At 34.6% G+C, this 24,813-nt stretch overlaps 1 protein-coding gene across 1 annotated transcript in view; it reads right to left on the bottom strand.

Moving 5' to 3' along the window:
• The window catches only part of PTPRC (protein tyrosine phosphatase receptor type C), a 220,135-nt gene that overhangs the window by 14,884 nt on the left and 180,438 nt on the right, over nt 1-24,813 (bottom strand). Inside the window, exons 14-28 of the mRNA XM_042780975.1 lie at nt 24,662-24,722; nt 18,829-18,937; nt 17,584-17,618; nt 16,439-16,548; nt 15,776-15,866; nt 15,613-15,689; nt 13,820-13,856; nt 13,627-13,724; nt 12,638-12,763; nt 10,172-10,329; nt 9,820-9,955; nt 6,825-6,974; nt 2,854-2,944; nt 1,232-1,365; nt 80-214 (exon numbers count right to left, since the gene is read on the bottom strand). Coding sequence (XP_042636909.1) covers nt 80-214; nt 1,232-1,365; nt 2,854-2,944; nt 6,825-6,974; nt 9,820-9,955; nt 10,172-10,329; nt 12,638-12,763; nt 13,627-13,724; nt 13,820-13,856; nt 15,613-15,689; nt 15,776-15,866; nt 16,439-16,548; nt 17,584-17,618; nt 18,829-18,937; nt 24,662-24,722 — 1,548 coding nt within the window. The remainder of the gene's footprint in view (nt 1-79; nt 215-1,231; nt 1,366-2,853; nt 2,945-6,824; nt 6,975-9,819; nt 9,956-10,171; nt 10,330-12,637; nt 12,764-13,626; nt 13,725-13,819; nt 13,857-15,612; nt 15,690-15,775; nt 15,867-16,438; nt 16,549-17,583; nt 17,619-18,828; nt 18,938-24,661; nt 24,723-24,813) is intronic.

The raw sequence follows: 24,813 nt of genomic DNA, 5'->3' as shown, positions 1-24,813 counted from the left end.
AATCCAATAATGAAGAATGATATTGTATAGCAGTATGACAAGAATATATTTTTAAAGAAAAATTCACAAAACTACAGACCTGTTGTCCATTTGTCAGCTCTGTCAGCATAACAATAACTTTGACTTTCCTTTGGAATATCATCTGCCAAAAGTCACCAATGGTCTCTTTCAGTGGTCCCTGAGCAGCAATCATCACTTCAGGTTTCCAGTAACTCTTAAAAATAATAATAATAATGAGACTCTGCTATTATTGCTAACTGAAGACACAGCAGTGGATTCTTAAAACAGCCATTTGGAATATAGTCACTTAGTTTGATATCAGTGCTTTTACATGGAAAATATTAAGATTCTTGGGTCCAAGAAGCAATGTGGTATCAATAGATAAAATACTTCTTCAGTTAATAATAATTCCAAGCTAATACAGCACATTAGACTAAAGCATATTATCTTTAAAAATAAATGTTTCCCTTCAAGAAAAATACCATTTTCTTAAAAAAATTTAGTATAATTGTAAAAAGGAGTTGCTTAAACATTTCAAGGTATCTTCGTCATGTCTCTGGTTTAGCTGTTATCTTTATATTCTTTTGATAGCTTTCAGAATAAGTAAATAAACAATAATTAAGCTAATATTCTATGAATGTGTATTTAAGATAAAATTTAAAAAGACATAAATCCACTATAGTCTGTACAGGCAGTAAGTGTTTATTGACTAACTGAAGTTTCCATGTCTGAATTCTCAGTGTTTAAAAAAAAAGGGGGGATGGAGATTATGTGACACAGATCCATTCAATAATTCAGATAATCTGAATGAAAAGTTTTGAATTAAACAACATTAAATGTACAAATTTGGATTTGCCTACAATTTAGATACCTAACTATAAACATTTTCAAATATTTGTGTTTTCTCACATTTTGTTTTTTAAATTAATATGGTTATTATATGTTAAATATAACTATATATATAATATGGTTATATATAATTATATAATATATAATATGGTTATAAAGTATAACCAGTAGCATTGTCTTATTTTGTAACAGTCCATTAGGGTTTACTATCTTTTAGTCTTCTGATAAGTAAAAATATAATATTTAAAAACTGAGCAGAACTTTCAAGAGTCAATCAACATAGAGTTGGGGCTAAACACATCATTCAGCTATAAATCCCTTAATGAATAGCCATATTAACTTAAAGAGTTAGATCCTGGACTTTGGATGTTTAAGTTCCTACCATTATAAAAGAGGCATTGATGTATTTGCTGGTTTCCTCTGAGTCACTGTCATCATCAGATGATTCATCTGAGTCATGCTCACTTTCTTTGCTCATTTCCAGTTCATGTTTAAGTGGCACTCTGTTAAAGTCATCTGTGTGAAATAAATTAGTAGTAAGTATCACTGGGGAAAAAAATCAGAGCTCTGCTTGATTGTCACATGAAAATTAGGGGGAAGAAAGTAATTTAGTAGTGATGGATTACATTATGTTTACCTGCTGATTTACTGATCTATGTGGAATGACACCTGACATAAAATTCATTACTCATTGATTAACACTACACACACACACACATATAAAATCTAAGGGAGAAAAGAAAAAAAACATGAACCATAACTCTAAAAAATAAATAGATATCAATGATGTTCCATATGATGAGAAAATCTTTGATACATATACCTTAATTTCCATGGAATATCATCATTGTGCTTGATATAAATTGAAAAAAATACTAGGTTATGTTTTAATTTCTCTGTTAATTCCTTAGTTAAATAGGTGCCTCAGAAGAATTACTATTTAGTGCAGAAAATTGTTGAGTCTATAATTTCCAGCAGTTTATTAATTTGTTTTTCTTAATTATGATAACCAAATGATATAACTAACTGCACCACCATCAATTGCTTATTTGAAAACATACTCTTAAGGAATTCTGAAGAAATTATGTAGACCATCCATATAGTGATTTTATTTGATTTGATTATCTAACTCCCTGGTTTTGGTTATATTTTTCTATGCTAATTCTACTTTATACCATTGAATAAATTATAGTTGTATCAAATTTGGTCTTATACATATACTTAAATAGTAGAATCAAGTCTTTAAAACTGCATATTTTAATCTGTTAAGTTTCGATGATTACTTTATAAGAAGTATCTATATGAGATCAAACAATCAATAGCTATTTTAAAGTATAGATGAGAAGGCTGTGGGGAAGGGAGATTAAGTAAATGGATGTAAAACAACTTGAAGAGAAATATAAAATGTTGACACGGTTTGAAGAATTTAACCAATGTCACTGATCGTTTTATCCAGAAACTCTGGAATAGGAGCAAGTTTTGCTCAGTATATTTTCACAAAAAATAAAATAATTTTTTTAAAAAAATTAAAAATTAAATGATTGACAGTTTATAGACTTTTTTACACCCACTTTAAAACTCCCAGACATAAGGGAAAGGAGAAAACTTTAAAAGAACAAGAGTAGGTAATGTTTTGTATTTTGAAATTGTCACGGAGTAAAAGCTGAAATAAACTTAAGATCAGAGAGAACTGGTAAAGGGAACCTGACTTTTCTTCTCTCAGCTGGAGAGATAATGTCTTTCCAACAAACAATTTCTGAAATAATTAGTAGAGGAAAAAACAAACAAAAAGAAACTCTAAATACAGTCTACCCACGACTCTAAATTCCCTTGTAACCATTTGGGATTCAAAATATTTGCTGTAAGTACAATGTAAATGACCTGTTAACTTCTTCTGTACTGTCAATCAGATATTGAAAATTTGCTTCAAAGATTATTTTTCCTCGTATTAAACAAATCCAAAAAAGAGTTTAACTTTATTTGAAGTAAAAATAAAATACATACATGGAATAACATCAGAATTCCTGTTTTTACTTTTATTTTCTTCTTGATTTCCAATGTGCTGTGTCCTCCAACTCCTATATGAAGGAAGTCTCTAAGAAAAAGGAAAAAAATAGAATGGAAAAGTCCTTAAGAAACAATTTAAATATTTATTTATTATTGTGACATCACATGTCTCCTACAGAAAAATATTTTTTCAAGTTTTGTGAAATTTGTGTACATTCTTTATAGGTCACCATTTCAAAGTTCACCTTTGAATTTTTCTTCTCAGTCACTCAGCCTTTAAATATATTTGATACGGTGACTTTGAACTAAAAATATACAACTATAGAATAAAGTATGCTTCCTATTAAGAGCTGCTGAATATCAAAGTAGAATAATTTGTTTTCATATAATTTTAAGACACTATACTGATGTTGTTATTCATCTTGCAAAAGCATTAGTATATTATTTTAAATTATCAGAAATAAACTCTCTAGAAAGCATTCACAAAAGACTTGGCATACACTTTGAATAATAGATATTTTATTTGTTTATGCCTTCCAAACTAGTGTCTGTCACTCATAGCAGCTAATCTGTGAGCAAGATCTCTCATTTCTACTGATGAAACTCTCAAATCTTTTACTTTCTTCTCATTCTACTTAGTCCAGTCCATCTTCACTTCCCACTTGAAAAACATCAACCATTTCTTAACTAGCCCCTGTTTCTTCCATCTTATTTCTTTTAATCCTTCGAAAATAGTGCATGTCCTTCCCAGACTTTCTAGCAACTTGTCATCATTAAGAGGCCACCACCCCGGACTACTCTTTCTCTTTTGGTCACTCTGCTAATTTCTACTTATCCTTTATGTATCAGTCTAAATTCTACTTTCTTCTGGAAAACCTTCCTGCCAGCAATCCTCTCTTTCCCCTAGTTTCCTAAATAAATATCTGTCAAGTGAATGAATAACCTAAACAGAAAGAGCTCATCATGTGCAATATGTGTAATTCAGTAACATTATATGTGTGTATGTATATGTGTGTGTATATATATATATATATATTTGTGTGTGTGTGTGTATATATATATATATATATAAAGTTATATATATATAAAGTTGCTATCAAGTTGATTCCAACTCCTGGATGACACCATGTATGTCAGAGGAGAACTGTGTTCTATAGCATTTTCAATGACTGTGACCTTTCAGAAGTAGATTAAGAAGCCTTTCTTCTGAGGTTACTCTTGGGATCCTCACTTGGAGGTGTAGGTACCAATCTCTGAATCACCCAACCTCAATTATTTTTAAATGTGGCTAACTGTGTTCTTCTTCTTCTTCTTCTTTTTTTTAATTGTGATTTGGGTGAAATTTTACAGAGCAAATTCACTTTCTATACAACAGTTCACATATACTTTGTCTCATGACATTGACTACAATTTACCCCAATGCAACAGCTCCACTCCCACATCCTTCCCATAGTTACCTCTTCCTTGTGTCCATCCCTCCATGCACTCCTGCCCCCTGAGCTGTCTCCCTGTGCATAAACAGCCCTTCTTTCCCCCATGACTGTGCTCTCCAAGGAGTGTATCAACCTCAGGTAAATGTTCAACTCATATGCCTGTCTTTTGTTTGGCTGGAAGCCATAGGTGTGAGTTCAATTCCAGACCTGAAGGGCAGCTAGAGACCATAGTTTCAGTGGTTCCACCAGGCTCTATCAGACCAAAAAACCTGGTTGCCCCTTTTTGTTTTTCCCCAAATGATTTTGATTTTTGTTCCACATTGTTCTCCCTCTCTATCCAGGATCTCCTACATAGATTCCCTTCCAAGTGGTTAACAGTGGTAGCCAGGCACATCTAGTTCTTCTGGTCTCATAGTCTTACAGGATGTGGATGGCATGGTGTACCAGTCACTAGGACTAATTGTTTCCATCAATCTTTGGTTTTCTTCATTCTTCTTTGCTCTGGACAAGGAGAGACCCATTGCTGTGTGTAGATGGCTGCTTGCAAGCTTTTAAGATCCCAGTCGCTACTCACCAAAGTAGGAGATAGAACAATGTTTTTTGTAGTATGTTATGCCAATTGAGTTTGATGTGTTCATCTTGAAGTGGACATCATTTTTAGTTACATCTACATTGAGAAGAATGATATATCCAACACTCCAGTCTTTTAATTTCTTAGTTTCTTCATTTCCTGTGACTTTTCCCTCTACTATGTGGCCATTCTAACCTCCACTTTCATCATTTTGCTTTTGTAGGTCTTGTTTCTAAAAAATTGTATCACCTTAAAACTCATGATTTTTAACCATCCCTGTCATTAACAAGGACCCCTTAGTTTTCCCAGGCATATACCCTAGTACCTTCAGTCTGGTCATCTGCAATCCAGTCAAAATCTCCCACATGTTGCCCATATTACTTTCTCTATATGTCTCATGTCCTTTTTCACCAATTCATTTATTATTGTCCTCCACTATAATTATTCATTTGCAAATACCCTCACCTCCTTTGGATTGTATTCTCAACTACTCAGTCTTCAAAATCATGTACATACACAGAATATTCTGCAAAGAGTTTATTGCGACTGTAGAGAACAAGACCAACTGACTGGACCCTCTGTGTAGTCATGACTATACATTGCAAATAATCAAGCAATAAAAAATTTCTGGAAATCCTATCTCTGACCTGGAGGTTTGCGTTCTGATCTTTGAGATTACTATTTCATACCCTTTCCCTTCATCAAATCTCAAGGTCTTTGTTGCCCTTCTCATTCCTGTCCCCTCAACTTTTAATGGATGATCTGCCCTCATATTTCTTGAGTCAAGAATTTCTTCAGTTCCTATCAGCAAATCTACCAACCTACTTCCATCTCTTTCCTCATTTTCTGTCTTTCAATTTAGATGCAGTAAGGACACTACTTCTATCAGAGTTATGGCAACTACCTGGGTTCTGGATCCCATTCTTTTACATCTTCTATCTGTGTCCACATGCAAATAACTTAGACTCCTGTGTCTAGAATTACACTTAGGACAGAGCAGAGACTCAATAATATTTGTTCAGTGAAAGAATTTACTATTTCTTATAGTGACTATGTATAATTTAATTTAATAAGTATCTCCAAACAGTGAATGTGTATAGTATGTGGTTTATCAGGGTTAGCATATTTAACAGGATTGATCTATCAGCTAAAAGAGCTACAGAACAACAATAAAACACTTTGCTGATTAAGGCTACCCTGTACCTTCTCATTCTTCCAACATAGTGCAGGTTTCATCCCCCTGCCCCCAACTCAGTCCCGCTTTGACTCTAAACATTAAATGATTCTACATCTGATTAAAAGCACATCCTTGGTCTTGTTTTGAAACTTCTGAATCGACCAGTTTGGTGGTTTGCACAAAGGCTCACCAAAGTGGAAATCATAGGTGGAAGAAAAAAGTTACAAAATGTTTTAAATAACTGAGCAATTTGGGAATAACTACTATGTCACCTGTCTTGAAGCTATAGTGAACTACATCTTATGTTAGTTGTCAGAGTAATTGCTTTATAAATAGGTTAGGACACATTTATTCTTTAGTTTCTGTCTATCAGTTCCAGCCAGTTCAACTTCCTAAGCAGTCATAAACTTCTCTAATTATTTCCTTTACAAACTGAAACCAGATGCAGTTTTTGAAGGTGAGATACTACATTGCCTTTGGCAGGCCAATTTTGTGGCTATATACTATTATTTTGACATTTTGTTTTATATCAGCTTAATGAGGAATGGTTTAAAGTGCTGGCTGGAGAATCAGATTTATGAGTTCAGCCCCCGACATAATATTGTGTCATTTCAGGCATTTCTCTTAAACTCCCTTTGTCTTAGTTTCCTCATCTGTGCCTCACTGGATTATGTTTAGGCCCAAAAGTAAGAACCATGTTAACTGTATAGAACAGAAGCTGAAAGGCAGACAACACTCAGTAAAAGTTAGCTACCATTATTACTGTATTTGGAATCACTGTTATTACCTGGAATTCAGCCTCTAGTGGAGATGGCTCACTGGGGGGATCTCTTTTCTTCATGTTGTATAGATATGGGTGTAATTCAGACAAGCTCACTTCTGTTTCCCCAAACTGATTATACTCCACCAAGGCCTGATGGATCAAGATGTACTGTGCCTATAATTTCAAAGGAAAATACAAATAATTTAGGGTCCTATGAGTCACATTTAAATAAAATAAGTATTCTCATATTTTTTTCTCATATTGGAATAGTGGATGGCTAAAGAAAACTGACATCTAGAACATCTAAGTATTATGGAGTTGGTTTTCACAGAGTTCTCTAGAATATGAAAGAAAAAAATAGCTTGCTAAATAAATTTGGCATCTATTGTGTATTGCATAGTTTTTATTTCATTCCTAATTTAAAATATATATATTTGATTACTTTTTACTGTTATTGAGTCAGTAAATCACATTATTGATCTATGAAACTAGAATGCCTTTCACAGTGTATCTGAGAGAAAAAAAGCAAATTGAATCTATTTTTAATAGCTTTCTAGAAAATTTAAGAGAAAATTATTTAAATAAAAAATACAGCAAAACCAGACTAAAGAATTCCCATTCCTTGTATTCGTATTCAGTATTTTTGAGATTAAAATTTCTTTAACTAACACTTCCAATCTCCTGTTTTTGGCCGCATCTTCCATTTTATTTTATTTTTTCAGAATGGATGTATCTTCTTTTTCTCTGGCAACAATTTATTTTTAAATTTCTATATTAACATTTATGTATCTCTAGACATTGGCAACTCTGGGTGGTACAGTTGTTAAAGCATGCAGCTGATAACCAAAAGATGGCAGTTCGAACTCACCAGGTGCTCAACAGGAGAAAGTTGAGACAGTCTGTTTCCATGAAGATTTACAGCCTTTGAAACCCTATGAGGAAGTTCTTCTCTGTCTTATAGAGCCATTATAAGTTGAAATCAACTGGATGGCAGGGGATGCTGTTGTTGTTGCTTAATAAACATTGTATATTTTATGTGTTTTCTAAAAAATGACATAAATGGAATTCTGTGTTTCATTTGGTGACTTTAATAACTCATTGTTTTCATTTCTGTCCATACAGATAGATTAAAAAAAAAAAAAAACCTCTCTACCATCAAGTCTTGTCCAACTCATAGCAACCCCCATTGGGTTTCAGAGGCAGTAAATCTTTATGGAAGTAGATTGTTCCATTTTCCTTCTGCGGAATGGTTGGTGGGTTTGAACCTTTTGGTTAGCAGTCAAATGTCTTAGGCAATATACCACCAGAGCACCTTATAAATAGATATATACCTAGTTTACTCCTTTTTCAACTGCTGCATAACATTCATTGTAAAGAAAGTGCACATGTCCACATATTGTTTATCCATTCCCCTATTAATATATATCTAGGTTGTTTCCCATGTTTTGCTATTCAAACAATACTGGAATGCAGTGAACATTGTTGTACATGCTTTTAGTTGCACATTTGAAAGTACTTTCCCTGGGTACATACATACATGTAGATTGGTTAGGTCAAGTTTGAGCATTCTCAATAATAACAACCACTTGTAATTTCTGAATGCATGATTTTTGCCAGAAAATTTTCTAAGTGCTTTACTTGTATTACTTTACTTTTACCTGTATTACTTTATTTGCCATGACTATCCTCTGAGGTAAGAACTATCTCTGTTTTCCAGATGACTTAACTGAGACAAAGAAAAATTGATTATTTTATGAGATGCTGTCAAATTGCTCCCTAAATAAGACATTCCAATTCACATCCCATTCACTGTGCGGAAGTATTTATTTCCCTATGTCTATATAAGTGCAAACCAAACCAAACCAAACTCACTGCCATCTGGTCAATTCCAACACTTTGGGTTTCTGAGGTGGTAAATCTTTGTGGTAGAAGACTGCCCCATCTTCCTTCCTCGGAAACGCTCAGAGGTTTGAAGGGCCAACTTTCTGGTTAGCAGTCAAATGCCTTAGGCAAGGTGCCACTAGAGCTCCTTATATCTATATATTAACATTTAATATTTTCAGAAATGTTCCCTATCTAATGTGTGCAAATGGTATTTCATTCTTTTTTTTTAGAGTGGTAAAACTGTATATAACAAAACATTAGCAAATTCAACAATATTTATGTGTATAATTCAGTGACATTGATTATATTCATAAGGTAGTACAACCAATATGACTGTCCTTTTTCCAATTATCCTGCCACCATTAAAAGAAAATCAAAAAAATAAAATGTTACTTGTAATTTTCTGACAGGAAATAACTGAGTTGATTAAGAATAGCAAACCCAGACTAATCAATAAACAATAACACTCCTTTCCCCCATCCTTCCCACTCCTGTAACCACTAATAAGTTTTGGTCTCTTATACATTTGTTTATTTTATTTAAGTGGTATCATACAGTATTTGCCCTTTTGGGACTGACTTATTTCATATAATATTTTCAAGATACATCCATTTTGTGGCATGTATCAGGACTTCATTTCTCTTTATGGCTCAGCAATAACCCATTTTATGTATATACCACATTTTGTTTACTCATTCATCTGTTGATGGACATTTAGATTGTTTCTACCTTTTGGCTGTTATGAACAATGCTGCAATGAACAATGGTGTACAACTTTCTATTTGTGTTCCTGCTTTCAATTCTTTTGGGTATATGCCCAGGATCAGAATTGCTGGGTCATGTGGTAGTTCTGTGTTTAAATTTTGAGGACCCACCAAACTGTGTTATTGTATTATTTTAAATATATATTTTACATTCATCTTTCTTCCACTGTACTTATAGACACTAATATAAAATTCTGGTATGATCGGTGGGCTACACATGTTTTAGTTTTCATGAAATTAAAAGAAAACTATTGTCAGCCATTGCATGAAGTGGTGAAGAGTTTGAGTTACTTTTAAGATCATTATTCCACCATGAACAGATTTATTGCAGAAAACTAAAGTGAGAATAATCACTAAAGATCAGAAGTTACCTCCACTTGAACCATCAGACACCTCTGTCGCCGTAGCTTGACTACATAGCCATAAATATCCACTTTGTTTTCTGCCTCCAGGCCCTCTAGCATGGCGTCAATTCCAATATAGGTGCCTGTCCGCCCAACACCAGCACTGACAGAAACAAAAAAGCAGTGAAGGCGTTATTGTGGCCAGGAAAAGAAACAGGATAGTACTAGTCAAGAAAGAAGTAGAGAAAACTATTTAAGTTTCTCCTTACAGATTGTTCACCCAAATAGCAATTTCCACAGGAAAGAATGTCCCTAGAAGTGTGAGGCAGAAGGATTTGAGTAGCTCAGAGCTTGCTTTCTATTGGAGTTCTTTCTTTACCTGCAGTGCACAACAATGGGGCCACTGAAGAAGTTGCTGAAAGCGTTTACTCTTCGTCGCAGCTTGAGGAGCAGGTGAGGATCTTCAGGAACCCCATGATCTGGCCAACTGGTGAACTGAATGTGAGTCACTTCTCTGCCAGTTGTTTTCTCTTTTTTCTAGTCAAGATACAATATTTCCTTTGAATATTATTATTATTATTTCTTTTCACCTCTAAAGCAAACCTGACATAACCAAGTGGTAGGAACCACAGTACAAAAAATACGTGTCATGCAAAAGTAAAGCACTAAGGAAATAAGAGTTCTTAATTCCTTAAACCCACTGCCATCAAGCTGATTTCAACTCATAGTGACCCCCATTGGGTGTTCCAGGTGGTAAGTCTTTATGGAAGTAGATAGCCGCATCTTCCTTCCAAGGAGTGTCTGGTGGGTTTGAACAGCCAACCTTCTGGTTAGTAGTCAAATGCCTTACACATTGTGCCACCTGTGGCATCTTGTAACTATTTTTTCCAACCATGTTGGTAATTTCCTTTTCAACTAATAATTAGTAGTTGAGATAACATGCAGGATTGGCATGCACTGACCAATAAGCAAGAGATACGTTTAGCTCCAATTCTTAAGAACGTCCATGTTGCCCCATCAGAAAAACAAAATAAACAAGCTAACCAAAGATCAGGGGGTAAGAGGGGGTGCATAGGTGTGTGTGTGTGAGTATGTGTGAAAAGATATAAAGAAAAAGTCATTCTCACAACTATTTGAAATACTTCTGCTTGGTGGCCTGCAAACAGGACTATTGGTCATGTGAAAAAAATCTAATAATTTGATTAACACTACATTTCTTAGGCTCTCTCATATTAGAGCCATCAATTTAGAATATAGAGAGAACTGAATAAAGTCAGCCCCAGATTACAGCTCAGGTTTGTCCCAGCTTCACTGCAGCCACCAGAAGATGCATGTCTGACTAAGCAGGTATGAAGAAGAACCACCTGTATTACATGACAGGAGAAACAAATTGCTTTTTAAAGAAATAAAAAAGGGAAAAGAGAAAAAAAAAAAGTTGGTTCTAATTTTCTGATAGGAAATAACTGAGCTGACTATGAAAAGTAATCCCAGACTAATGAATGTAATGCTGATGAGCATCAACCTCTGCATATCCACCCATGTCTATGGATTGGGGGCCTTGATGGCTTAGCCAAGCCCTTGTTCAGCCATAAAATACTGATGAAATTGTTCTACAGCCCTTCCATGGGCACAGCAGTTAGTAATTCCACAAGACTCTTAGAAGCCCTTGAGAGAAATACAAAAATAAGTCTATTTTTATTTTCTATTTTTATCTGAACCATAGAAACAAAATTTAGATTACTGAAAGCCCTCCAACAGCTGGAATTTAGAGAAATTTTCAAACTTCTCTGTAAAGACCACCATTTTTTTAAACAACTCTATTAAAATGTATTTTGAACACCATAAAATTAACCTAAAGTGTACAATTTTTCATGATATTTATACAGTTATAGAGCCATCATCACTATCTAATTATAAAACATTTTCATTAGCCCAAGAAAGAAACCATTACCAGTCATCTCTATTCTGGCTCTAGGGCCTCAGTCCTAAGCAATTAATTAAGTGCACATTAATCTACTTTATATCTCTATATAGTTGCCTGTTGTGGACTTTTTATGTCACTGGAATAAGGCAACATGTGTGAAAATCTCTTTTAACTATTATTTAAGGCTGCACTGAACTCTTTCTTTTCTGAGCTGAACATATCTCTACAACATAGTTATAACTTGTACTTTATAAAACCTACAACAACTAAACTCATTGCCATGAAGTTGATTCTGACTCATGGTAACCGTGTGTTACAGAGTAGAATGGAGCTCCATAGTTAAAACTTTATACTTCTTAAACTCTACCCCATCCCGCTCCCCCCAAAAAACAACCATTTGCCCTTGAATCAATTCCAACTCATGTTGATCTCATAGATGACAGAGTAGAAATGAACTCCATAGGATAATCTTTATGGAATCAAAATGTGCCAGGCCTTTATTCCACAGTGCCTCTGGGTGGGATTGAACCACCAATCTTTTGGTTACTAGTTAAGTTGAAACCACTTGTACCACTCAGGTACTTTATGCCACTTGTATAAATATTTTTTCATAATGCTAGTAAAGTCATTGAGAATAGTGACTATTGTTCATTAATTCAATCATTTAATCATTTAATAAACACATTTAATGAGCTCTTATCTTTTCTTTATACTTTAAGTATCAGAGAATAATAAATACTTTTAATTTGACTTGAAAAATCACTTCTTTGACCAATGACTTAATATGACCCTGTTGGCTTGTGTTATTGTTCTAATCTAACTGCTTCTTCTGCTACATTTTAACTTCTCATTTTAATATTCCATTACTCTATTTTGAGAAAAAAAAAGTCAAAACAAAATTATGTAATAAAATAAACTCACATTTGTAACGTTCAACTTCTGAATAATATAATCTGGGCATCTTTTGTGCTCGTTGATCTTTACAACCACATCTCCAAAAGTCTTGGTACCCTGTTCCATTGATGGCCAGTATTCTGCACACTTGTTCTGTATTTTAAAAAATCATTAATGATTCCAGTTTTCCATTTCAGAAAATTAGGTTCACTAAATATTCTTCTTAAAAAGCTAAGCTACAAAATTTCATTCATCTGAAATTCTCAAACATTTATGTATTCTCCTTTATATGCATATCCACCCTAAACAATGATGTTTGAAATGTCTCCTGAAGGAATTTCTTCATACTGTTTAGCAGAAGGATGATCTGCTCAGGCCTAGCTTCATGGTATACAGCGTATATTCAGTGATCATCAGAAAGGAATAGATTGTATGTGCTTTGTTTTAGGGAAGAGGGTGAAAAATTGCCATGCCTCCTAAAGTCACATTGCATGTGTTACCATGCATCTGCCCAGAGTCAGTTTGGTTTCAAGCATTCGCAATCACTTGTGAAGTTAGTCCCTATATACTGAAGTAATAACAATACTGAAAAGAAAGGGAAGTCTACCAATTAAGCGTGTTGTTGTTGTTGTTATGTGCTGTTAAGTCGGACCCAACTCATAGTGACTCCTCCTTGGGTTTCTGATTGCCCCATCTTCCTTCTGAGGAGTGGCTGGTGGATTTGAACCACCAGCCTTCTGGTTAGCAGTCAAATGCCTTAGGCACTATGCTACCAGAGCTCCCCAATTAAGCATAAGCATATAAATTTTGTGCATACATATATTTAGCTGTGTGTGTGTGTGTATGTGTGTATATCTTTTCCTACGTTTATGAAAAATTTAAATTGTGTTACCATGACTAATGTAGAGGTCTGTCTAGTCATCAGACACATATACATGCTTTTCAAAATGCAATTCAACATTTTCTTTTCCCAACCCCAACAATCTTTCTACCCTATAAATCTGCTGATTCCTTACCCTGTTTCCTTCTTCACACCGAGTGACCATCACAATAACTGTGGCTTTTTGTTCCCAAATCATCCTCCAGAAGTCGTCAACAGTTTCATCTCTGGGTCCTAGGAAGTGAAAAAATGAAAGCTAATAAGAAATATTTCTTACAAGTGCTATAAAGCAATTGTTTAAAGGAGTAGTAGACTATCAAATAAATTACCTTGTGCAGCAATGTATTTCCTGGGTTCTTTGAAACCCTGTTCAAAACACATACACAAAGGCATATCATTTATTGAAACTCAATTATTCATTAATGTACAAAATTATGACTCAACGGCACTGCTTTAGATACACAACAATTTCTTTGTTGTGGATTTTCCAGGACATTTTAAAATTATATTGTTGTTGTTGTTATTTGCCATCCAGTCGGCCCCAACTCATAGAGACCCCTCCTTGGGTTTCCGAGGCAGTATCACTATGGAAGTAGGATTGCCCAACCTTCCTTCCGAGGAGTGGCTGGTGGGTTTGAACCGCCAGCCTTCTGGTTAGCAGTCTAGTGCCTTAGCCACTATGCTACCAGAGCTCCCTTAAAATTATAAGGGGGATTTTAATTAATATATGATCAAGCATGTAACTGTGTCAACATGTTATCATTTGCAAAAAAATACTCATAACTTTTGAGTCTTTGCTATGTACTGAAAACAATTTTAAAAATTAGATTCATCTGGGATGTGCATCAATTTACAATAGCAACTCTGACATTCCAATATTTTATTTCTGCCACTGCTTATAGAACCATTTGCCACAATCTAATCTTCCCCACTGTTGTTGTTGTTGTTGTTATGCGCCGTCGAGTCGGCCCCGACTCATAGCGACCCCTCCTTGGGTTTCCGAGGCAGTATCACTACGGAAGTAGGATTGCCCAACCTTCCTTCCCCACTACCATGTAGTTAATTTTGGGATTTTTACTCAATTTCTTTCCATAAATCACTCTGGGATTACACTACAATTCTACCTCTTAACAAGTGCTAGAATAGACCACTGATTCCCTCAAACTCTCCCTCCCTTTTTTTTTTTTTTTTTTTTTTTGCTATGCCAGGTAAGACATACAATGACTCATACTTCATTATTTAAAATGTCTGCTTTATCTACTTCTATTAGTCAAGACAAAGGAGTACAGAGGCAGACAAGATTGTGCTAAATTCTTCCCAAATTACCTCATCCTCCTTGAATTCACTTCAGCAATCAAAGAAGCTCTTCAGAGAGAAATAACCTTTGCAACTAGATGAAATTTAGTCACATGGGCCACAAAATTTAAGATAAATGTTGGTAACCAGTATTATTCATACAGTCATTTATCCAACAAGTATTTACTTGTTGTTATTATTAAACCCACTGTTATTGAGTGAATTCCAACTCATAGTGTGATCCCCATGAGGTTTCCAGGGCTGTAAATCTTTACGAAAGCACACTGCCCATATTTCTCCTGTGGAACAGCTGATGAGTTCAAACCATCGATCTTTTGATTAGCAGCCAAATGCCTTAACCACTGCACCACCAGAGCTTCTTAATAGGCCACCAGGACATGTTAATGATTGGTAGAGGAAAACCCTAGACTAGGAGCTCTGGTAGCATAGAGCCTAATGCATTTGACTGCTAACCAGATGGCTGGCAGTTTAAACCCCCCAGCCACTCCTCGAAAGGAAGGTTGGGCAAGCTACTTCCTTAGCATACTGCCTCGAAAACCCAAGGAGGGGTTGCTATGAGTCGGGGCCAACTGGATGGCACAAACAACAACACAACAACATACTTGATACCAGTAGGCAAATGATATATAACTACTCATATAAATAGTATTGATTTTGTTGTTTATAAGTTACATTATGGATTTACTTCAAAGTATTTCTAACAATATTTAAAACATTTCCCCAAAATAAAGAAGGAAATGAATGGAGTGCATAGATACAAGCACGATGAAAATCATTAATGAAAAAACAATGCATTTTTACTTACATCAATGTAGCTGGCATTTATATAGTTTGACCCTGCATCTCCATTTATCTCAGAGAGTTCAACACGGTTATAATCATCTGTTTAAAGAAAAGAAAAATAAATGAAATATGGAATAACTGAGTAGCCTCAATATATAGTCACTCAATTCTCAATGAGTACTTACAAGGAAGGATGTCAACATAACGGTTTTTATTCTGGTTAAAGGACTTTCGAGCATCCTTAATAGAAAATTTGCTGAACACCCGTGGTATGCTCTGAAATACACAGAGATCCTTTGGTCAAAACAGATTCAGGGAAGTTAAGTCTCCCCTTGCCAGTTATCCTTTAAATAAAATGGTATCCTTAATATATTGCCTTTATACTGATGAACAAGTTGTATGTGGTAATTAGATGAACACTGTTAGGAATTACAAAAAATAAAACCTTGTTTTCTTTAAAAGTTAGCAATGGATATTACATAGCGAACAAAACCCAAAAGTTAAAGTAAATTGAGAATTCTGTGACACTTTAAAATTCACTTAAAACACACACACTTGGATGACAATGTGGAGTACAAATTCAAAACTGATCAAGTATATTCTGAGACACAACTTCATAATTGGTAATAAACACAATACAGAATATATGAAAATATTTACTAACTCTGCAACTATGAGCTTGTCAGCCTCTATGATTCTCTTTCCTGGTCCATAAATATCTGCTCTGTCTATGTTGTAGTGTGGTGTGAGATACAGTGTAAAGAAAACTGGTTACACAAATGCATTTAAAATGAAACTATCTTAACAATCAATTAAGATTCCTCATTATATGTTAAGAATGCACACACCTGAAATTCAGCCAGAAATAGTCTCCCTTCATCAGCAATCTTTCTCTTATATGATTCCAACAAAACGTCTGCATGGATTGGCTCCACATTCATCAATTGTTTTTCATCATCTTTAAACATAGTAAAGATTTAGGACTGGTGTTACATCTATCCTTAAATTATTTGTATAAATTTCATTAAATATGTGTCTTGGATTCATTCTTTAGTCTTCTAGAAAATATCCCTCCCTTCACAAATTTACATTCTATTAGGGGAGATTAAACAAGAAATGAATAAATATATAATAGAATGTTGAGCAGTAATACAAAGCCTTAGCTTACAGACATGGTATATGCTATTGCCATGGGGAAGCCCTTCAAGGACAAGTCAAAACAAGATGGAGGAGTTCTGAAAATGTTCTTCTCATGAGTATGAGAAAAATAATTTTCATTATTGTAAACCAGTGTGATTTCTTTAATTCTAGTCCCCTTTATGAAAAATCGTGTTTTTTTTTTAATAAATTAAAGAAACAGTATAAAAGTTTTGAAAAGAAAAGGAATTTATTTTCCTCCTCTAAGTCAAGTTCTTATCCTTTGTCATGTTCATAAAGGTGCTTTTAGTGGGAGCAGCCACCCACACTTGCAAGGACTTGAGGACATTTACTACCTTATCATCTCTGTGACCTTCTGTGGTCTCTTCCCTCTACCTCATTTTTCAGTCTAGTGGTTCCCCCACCATCCTAGAAGCCTCAATTTCCCCTCCCCATAAGGAGTCTTCTCTCTTGCTATAGAACCATGAACATTCAATGACAATGGCATTTATCACATTACTGGATTATTTGTCAGTACTGCTGTTTTTCTCTATTACATTCTAAACTCTTTAAGGGCAGAGTCCTTACTCATAGTGACCCCTCCTTGGTTTTCCAAGGTGGTATCGCTATGGAAGTAGATTGCCCAACCTTCTTGTCACTTTGGTATTCTGAGTACCTGGCACAATATCTGATATACACCAGGCACTTCAGAGATGCTTTATGATTAAAAAAATGAATTTAAGTTTCATCAACAGAGAAAATCTGGGTTAAATCAAGGCACTGAATTCTTACAAAAACTGAATAGATTCAAATGCAGGGGAGGCGAATATTCATCAGTACAAATGTGCATACTTACCCCTTTCAACAAGTTCCTGTTGTTCATCTAAATTGCTGTGGAAACAAGAAATATACAGTGGGGTTTTTGTTTTGTTTTGTTTTATGCTTTTAAGAAATATAGAGTTCAGTTGGCATTCAATTTATTAATTTATGAATTAAAGAATTGCTATAGGCAGGTAGTAAGGGAGATAAAACCAAAAAACCAAACTCACTGCCGTCCAGTCAGTTCCCACTCATTGCAACCCCTCCTTGGGTTTCTGAGGGGATATCACTACGTAAGTAGATTGACCAACCTTCCTTCCGAGGAGTGGCTGGTGGGTTTGAACCACCAGCCTTTTGGTTAGCAGCCAAACGCCTTAGGCACTATGCTATCAGAGCTCCCAGTAAGAGAGATAAGGAAGATATAAGGAGAGAAGAAGTGGAGAGGAAGTAGAAGAAAAGAGAGGAAAAAAAAAAGGAGGAAAGAACCAAGCAGAGGATGTCTCCTAAATTCAGGTAAGAGACAGAACTATTTCAAAAATCCTACTATTTGTGGCATAGTGCCTAAGGCATTTGACTGCTAATCAGATGGCTGGTGGTTCAAATCCACCAGCCACTCCTCAGAAAGAAGGTTGGGCAATCTACTTCTGAAGTGATACCCCCTCGGATCGGACTGGAGGGCAATGAGTTAATGAGAGTTGGCTATTCCTAAAATATAGCTGTTCCTGGCCAAATAAATACGTATGTTACCCCAGATATCCCAAACCTCACTTCTTTCACTTTTTGTTATTTTTAGAGCCATCTAATCCATTCTGTACTAAAGGACTTGACACACTCTGTTTTCATTAACAAACCCAATGTACTGCCGGCGAGTCGGATCCAACTCATACCGACCCCTCCTTGAGTTTCCAAGGCAGTATCATGACGGAAGTAGATTGCCCAACTTTCCTTCCAAGGAGTAGCTGATGGGTTTGAACCACCAGCCTTCTGGTTAGCAGTCAAATGCCTAAGGTACTATGCCACCAGAGCTCCCCTCTTTTCTCTGGTTACTGTTAAAGAAGTCCATAACACTATTAGTAGTTGTAGTAAATATTAAGATTTTATATAAACCAATAAAACTCTTACTAAAATTCTTTGATCTAGGTTCAGTCGTGAACTGAACTTCACACTGTGCTGCTTGAATTCACATATTTCACTTAACTGGTTCCATTCCTGCCCCCATGACTATGTGCTTGTATTATTATTACTGTTTTTATTATTTTTACATTTGGAAAGCAACTCTTACCAGGATCTTTTCTTATGCAGGTCATAGATTTTGTAGAGAACAATAAGCAGGGCTATTGATGTCACAATAATCAGAAATGCCAGAAATATAATCAGTGCTTTAGAATTATCTAGAAATGAAAAGTAACACATTAAGAGAACATATTTGCTAGATTCTTTGAATAATCACTTGTAAAGTCCTTGCATCTTAATATTTTTATTTATTTATTTGAGGTTTAAGAATAAGATTAAATACAATAAATTCCTGATGTTGTAAATTTCACATAGAGTTTGCAGGATCAATAAAAATCATTTTAAATTTAAGGAGAATAATTAGAATATAGAAGAGTAACTTTCTTCCCTTCCATTAAATATTGCTCCTTTATGATATAATGTTATTTAGATTTAATTCTCTCTCTTCCAATCACTCCATTTTGAAAAAAAATCAAAGAGTTAATCTACTTATAATTCTCAAAGAGAAACCCATAGATTGTGTATCTTCTTAAGGGTATCAGAAAGGCCTCTCGCCTATAAAGATAAGGCCTTTTACCTGCTCATTGAGGGTAAAATTAATTAACCAAGGGGGAACATGTTCCATTTTACAGTTAGGATAAGACTTGCCCTGACTTAAATTTTCCCTAAAGGCAGAGAAGAGGATATGTTGGAAATATTGCAATGAGTAGTATGTCATGCTTTTCATATACAGTGTAAGTGCCACAAAATAATGCAACCACATAACGGCCTTCACCCCAGAGCCAGACTGCTTAGGTTCAAATCTTAGCTCTATCTCTTCGCACTTGGGACTCTGGCCAGAATCTTTGATATGTTTATGCCTCAATTCCCTCATTCTTAAAAGATGTTAAATTAGTTGATTCACAGTAAACACTTAGCGCAATGCCTGGAATACAGTAAGTACTAACTATACACTATTCCAAAAAAAAAAGAAAATCATTTTAGGTCTTACTGTTCACCAAGCATGTTATAAATGCTTAGGATACTTCAGAGAATAAAACAAAAGTCTCTGTCCTCATGGAACTTACCTCCTATTGGGGAAGTCTGACCATAAGCAATAAATTTAATACATAAGCAAATGATAAAACAGCTTAGAACATAAGGTCTATGAAGATAAAAAGGAAGAGCAAGAGTAGGGCATTTGGATTGTGGGAGGTATTAGATCCCAGAATCAAGCTGAGTTACTAAATATGTCAGGGAGGCCTATTAGGAAGGTAAGGGAGTTAGTCAAACAAATATCTGGAATGTATGCTCTGGGCAGAGGGCATCCTTAGATCAAGAACTCAATGGCAGGAGTATGGCTGGCATGTCAAAGAAATAGCAGAAATTATAGTGAGACTGGAACTCAGAGAGTAAAAGGGATAACAGAAGGAGATGCCACTTGACAGTGTTGCAAGAGGTAGAGGTAGCAGGGCCAGATCACTTGAACCTTTTAAATCATATTAAAGATACTTTAGCTTTCACTCTATGTGAAAATGTTAGCCACTACAGGATTTTGAGTAGAGTAATATACTTCAATTATCCATTTGACTACTTAATGAGTATGTCACAATCCAGGCAAGAAGTGACAAGTAGTTCATTCAGACCAGGGCAGTAGCTGTGAAGTGGGGGAAAATGGTTAAATGGAGGTGAAATTAACTGGAAACCAGAAGGCTGTGGGTGGAACAGGTGATAAGAGAGAACAGTAGTCTGTTTTGGACTTGAGAATTTGACATAATTACTAAACAAACAATTGGAAATATGAACTTGAAAATGCAAATCTGGAGCTCCTAAATCATAAATCTTCAGGAATAAGAATTTGGCCTTGAGATAAAAGTTACCTTGATTTTGAAACTGCATCTAGACAGGAAAGTTTATGTATAAACCATATCAATATGGTGGGAAACCACAGCTTTGGTCTTCTCTGCATACACTATACTCTGGTAACTAGGCATATCCCTTTTGATAGCTCTGAAAGCTTTATCCATTAAAATGTTATTAGAAGTTTTGCAGAGGATATGATCCTATACATAGAAAACCCAAGAGACTCGGCAAGAAAACTACAGAACTTAGTGGAAAATTTAGCATACTGGTAGGATACAAGATCAACATATAAAAATCAGTTGAATTCCTCTACACCAGCAATGAGGTCTCTGAAAAGGAAATAAAGAAATCAATACCATTTACAATAACTACCAGAAAGATAAGATACTTAGGAATAAATCTTACCAGGGACAGAAAAGAGCTATACAAAGAAAACTAGAAAATAATACTTCAAAAAACTGTAAAAGATCTACATAAATGAAAGGACATACGATGCTTATGGATAGGAACATTGAATGTTGTGAAAATGTCAATACTACCCAAAGCAGTCTACACATCCAATGCAATCCCAATCTAGATCCCATCAACATTCTTCAAAGATATGGAAAGACCCTATCTTTAAAATCACAAATTTTATATGGAAAGAAAAAGGACCTTAGATAGACAAAGCACTGCTGAAGAACAAGAACAAATCTAAGTCTCACACTGCTAGATCTCAAAACCTATTATACCATAACAGCAGTCAAAACAGCCAGGCATTGGTACAAGAAGACACACAGACCAGTGGGATGGAATTGAGAACCCAGAAATAGATCCAGCCACCTATGATAAGCTGTTCTCTGACAAAGGACCAAAATCCATTAAATGGGGAAGAGATAGTCTTTTTAACAAATGGTGCTGTCAAAACTGGATATCCAATTGCAGAAAAATGAAGCATGATCTATACTTCACACCATACACAAAAACGCACTCCAGATGGATCAAAGACTTAAATGTGAAACCTGAAACTATAAAGTTCATCAAAGAAAAAATAGGGGCAAACTTAGGGGCTCTAATTTATGGCATAAAGAGACTATCAAACATAACCCAAAATACACAAACAGCAGAAGAGAAACCAGATGATCTGGACCTTCTAAAAATTAAATTCTTATCCATCAAGTGACCTCCAAAAGAGTAAAAAGAGACCTACAGATTGGAGGAAAATAGTTGGCAATGATATATCTGACAAAGGACTTATCTCTCAAATTTATAGAAAAGTCCATCACCTCAACATTAAAAAGACAAACAATCCAATTAAAAACATGCACAGACACTTCACCAATGTGTCACACTTCACCAAAGCAGATATTCAGGCATCTAGCAAACACATGAAGAAATGTTCACAATTTAGCCATTAGATGAAAATCAAAACAACAATGAGATACCATCTCACTCCAGCATTAATAGCAAAGTTCAGTAAGATAGAAAATAACAAATGTTGACAGGGAGGTGGAGAGATTGAAACTCTCATATACTTCTTGTGGGACTTTAAAATGATACAACCACTTGGAAATCGGTACGGTGATTCCTTAAAAAGTTGGAAATAGAAATACCATTTGATCTAGCAATCCCATTACTAACTATATGTCCTAAAGAAATGAGGGCTGGGACACAAATAGATAATATGCACATGTACATTCATCACAGCACTATTCACAATAGCCAAGAGATGGAAATAACCTAGGTGCCCATCAACGGAGGAATGGATAACCAAACACTAGTACATACACACAATGGAATACTATGCAACCTTAAAGTATAATGTAAAATCTGCAAAACACCACATAATGTTGATGAACTTGGAATATATTATGCTGTGTGAAATAAGTCAACCACAGAAGGATAAATATTGTATTAGTCCACTATCGTAAAAAGTCAAGGAAAGGTTTAAACATGAAAGGAAACTTTTTTTGTTGTTAGCAGGAAGTTTTAGTGGCTACCAGGGGTAGGAGGGAGGAGTAAAGGGGAAGCTTTTGTTTGCAGGGCATTAAGTTTATGTTAATGATGGTGGGATATTTTGGAAAAGGATAGCACTAATGGTGGCACAATGTGAAAAATGTCATAAATGTCCCTGAGCTGTAAATGTGGAAGTTGTTATGTTGGCAAATGTCTTGCTGCGTATGTTTTCACCACAATAAAAGTAAACAAACAAACAAAAGATAAATAAAAAATATATATATATTATTAGAGAAAAGAAAGAAAGAGTCACTATCAAGTCAACTCTGGCTTGACTCCTGGTGACCCCACATGTGTCAGAGTAGCACTGTGCTCTACAAGGTTTTCAGTGGCTGATATTTTGGGAGCAGATCACCTGACCTCACAGGCTTTTTTTTTTTTTTTTTTTTCTTTTTTTTTTTGGTTTTTTTTTTTTTTTTTTTTTTTTTTTTTTGAGGGGGGAGAGGAATATGGCTTCTAAACCAAGGTGGCTCCCGCACCACAAATGTGGTCTTCTGTCATGTCAGATCCACCACTAAGAGAGTCAGAGAATAGTTTCTAGGCTGCTGTGAGCTGGTAGCCTATTAAGGTGTGTGAGTTTGAAATGCCCAGTTGAGTATAAGACCCCATAAGTGGATAATGTAGCTAAAAAGTATTTGCATAGTCAAAAAAATTCAATGAATTTCTTTTTATTAGGAGGAGATACAAAGGAATAGTCTAATACTGAAATAGAATCATAGATAATGGCTACATTTGTATGGCATTTAACACCAGAGCTCTCATTAAAAATCTTAACAAGAAGGAGTAAAACGTTTCATTGAACTTACTAAAGCAGTTTGGAAAGGAAGCAGCTTTTGAATCTTCCTCTTGACTTTGGAAAATAAACCTTTAGTGATTTTATATGTGCATATGTATGTAAGAAAGAAGACAAAGACAGCAACAGAAATAGCCTATGGTTGATGATATAACATACAGTTTTAAATAATTTTAAATACAGAGTAAGTAAATAAAGATAATTTAAAGCAGTGTACTAAGTGTTCTTTCTGCATAGGCTCATATCAATAGACAATACTAATAATTCTAGAAAAAGCAACATACAAATGGTATTTACTTATACAGTGAACTATAAAGAGAACTGAAAATAGAAGTGTTTAAAACTGATTACTTTGGTGAGCAGAACAATGAATGGGAGTGATGTGACACAGTTTTATTTTCATTAAAATAATGAAATTTTCATTTACTTGATATTTTTCGTGTTCACCTTTACTTTGATTAAAATAATTTTTAAAATGTTAATGATAATAAACATAAACAACCATATTGTTGATGTTATAAAGAAATATTTATATTAGCTTCAGTTAGGTAAGTCAGAACAAGTATTCATCTAATATCCACTTCTACAAAATGATGGTTGAAGGATAAAATAAGTAATAATCTCAGACTATTACATAAAATAAAATTGCTCATATGAAAGAAATGTCACAAAAATAGTCATAATTTAATAGCCCGTGAAGATAATCCTCTTGTGTATTATTTTGTGAAGTCAACAATTCTTTAATAACTGAACCATCATCTGCTAATACCAACTTAATAGCTATATATATATATATATATATATATATATATATATATATATATATATATTTGGCAGGGAGTATTTAATCTGAATTTGGGATCTGTCATGCAAACAGTTAAGCACTGTTCTACTAACCAAAATGCTGGCAGTTGAAACCCACCCATCCATCAACTCTATGGAAAAAGACCTGCTGATTTGTGTCTCTGAAAATCACAGTTAAGAAAACTCTGGAAATTTTGCTCTACCACATGGAGTCACTATGAGTTAAAGATGATACCTAACAGCAACAAGTATCTGAATTTAATATATTGTATTTTAATATGATATTCACCTATATTTTACATAATAATCCATAATATTATATTTATGGAAAGCATATCTTTTAAATATTTTTAAATAACAGTTTGAATATGAAATAATACAACTATTTAAGTGGTAAAATATATTTTATTATGGAGATAATATGAAAAATAGCTCAGTAGTGACTTACAAGATGTTGACTTGGTTGCTATAGTTTCAGGTCCATAATATTTTCCATTGTAAAAATAGACCTAAATTTCAGCAATAAAAAAGAAAAGACATTAGTTTTCTAAGTAAATGTACAAATTATAATCTAAAACTTACACTATTCATAATTCAATA

Source organism: Orycteropus afer, unplaced genomic scaffold, assembly GCF_000298275.1.
Source record: "Orycteropus afer afer isolate SDZICR_OR568_19922 unplaced genomic scaffold, OryAfe1.0 scaffold00075, whole genome shotgun sequence".
In the NCBI taxonomy this organism is placed as follows: Eukaryota; Metazoa; Chordata; class Mammalia; order Tubulidentata; family Orycteropodidae; genus Orycteropus; species Orycteropus afer.
Note: the sequence above shows the minus strand (reverse complement) of the source record. Positions and strands in the feature narration are given on the sequence as shown.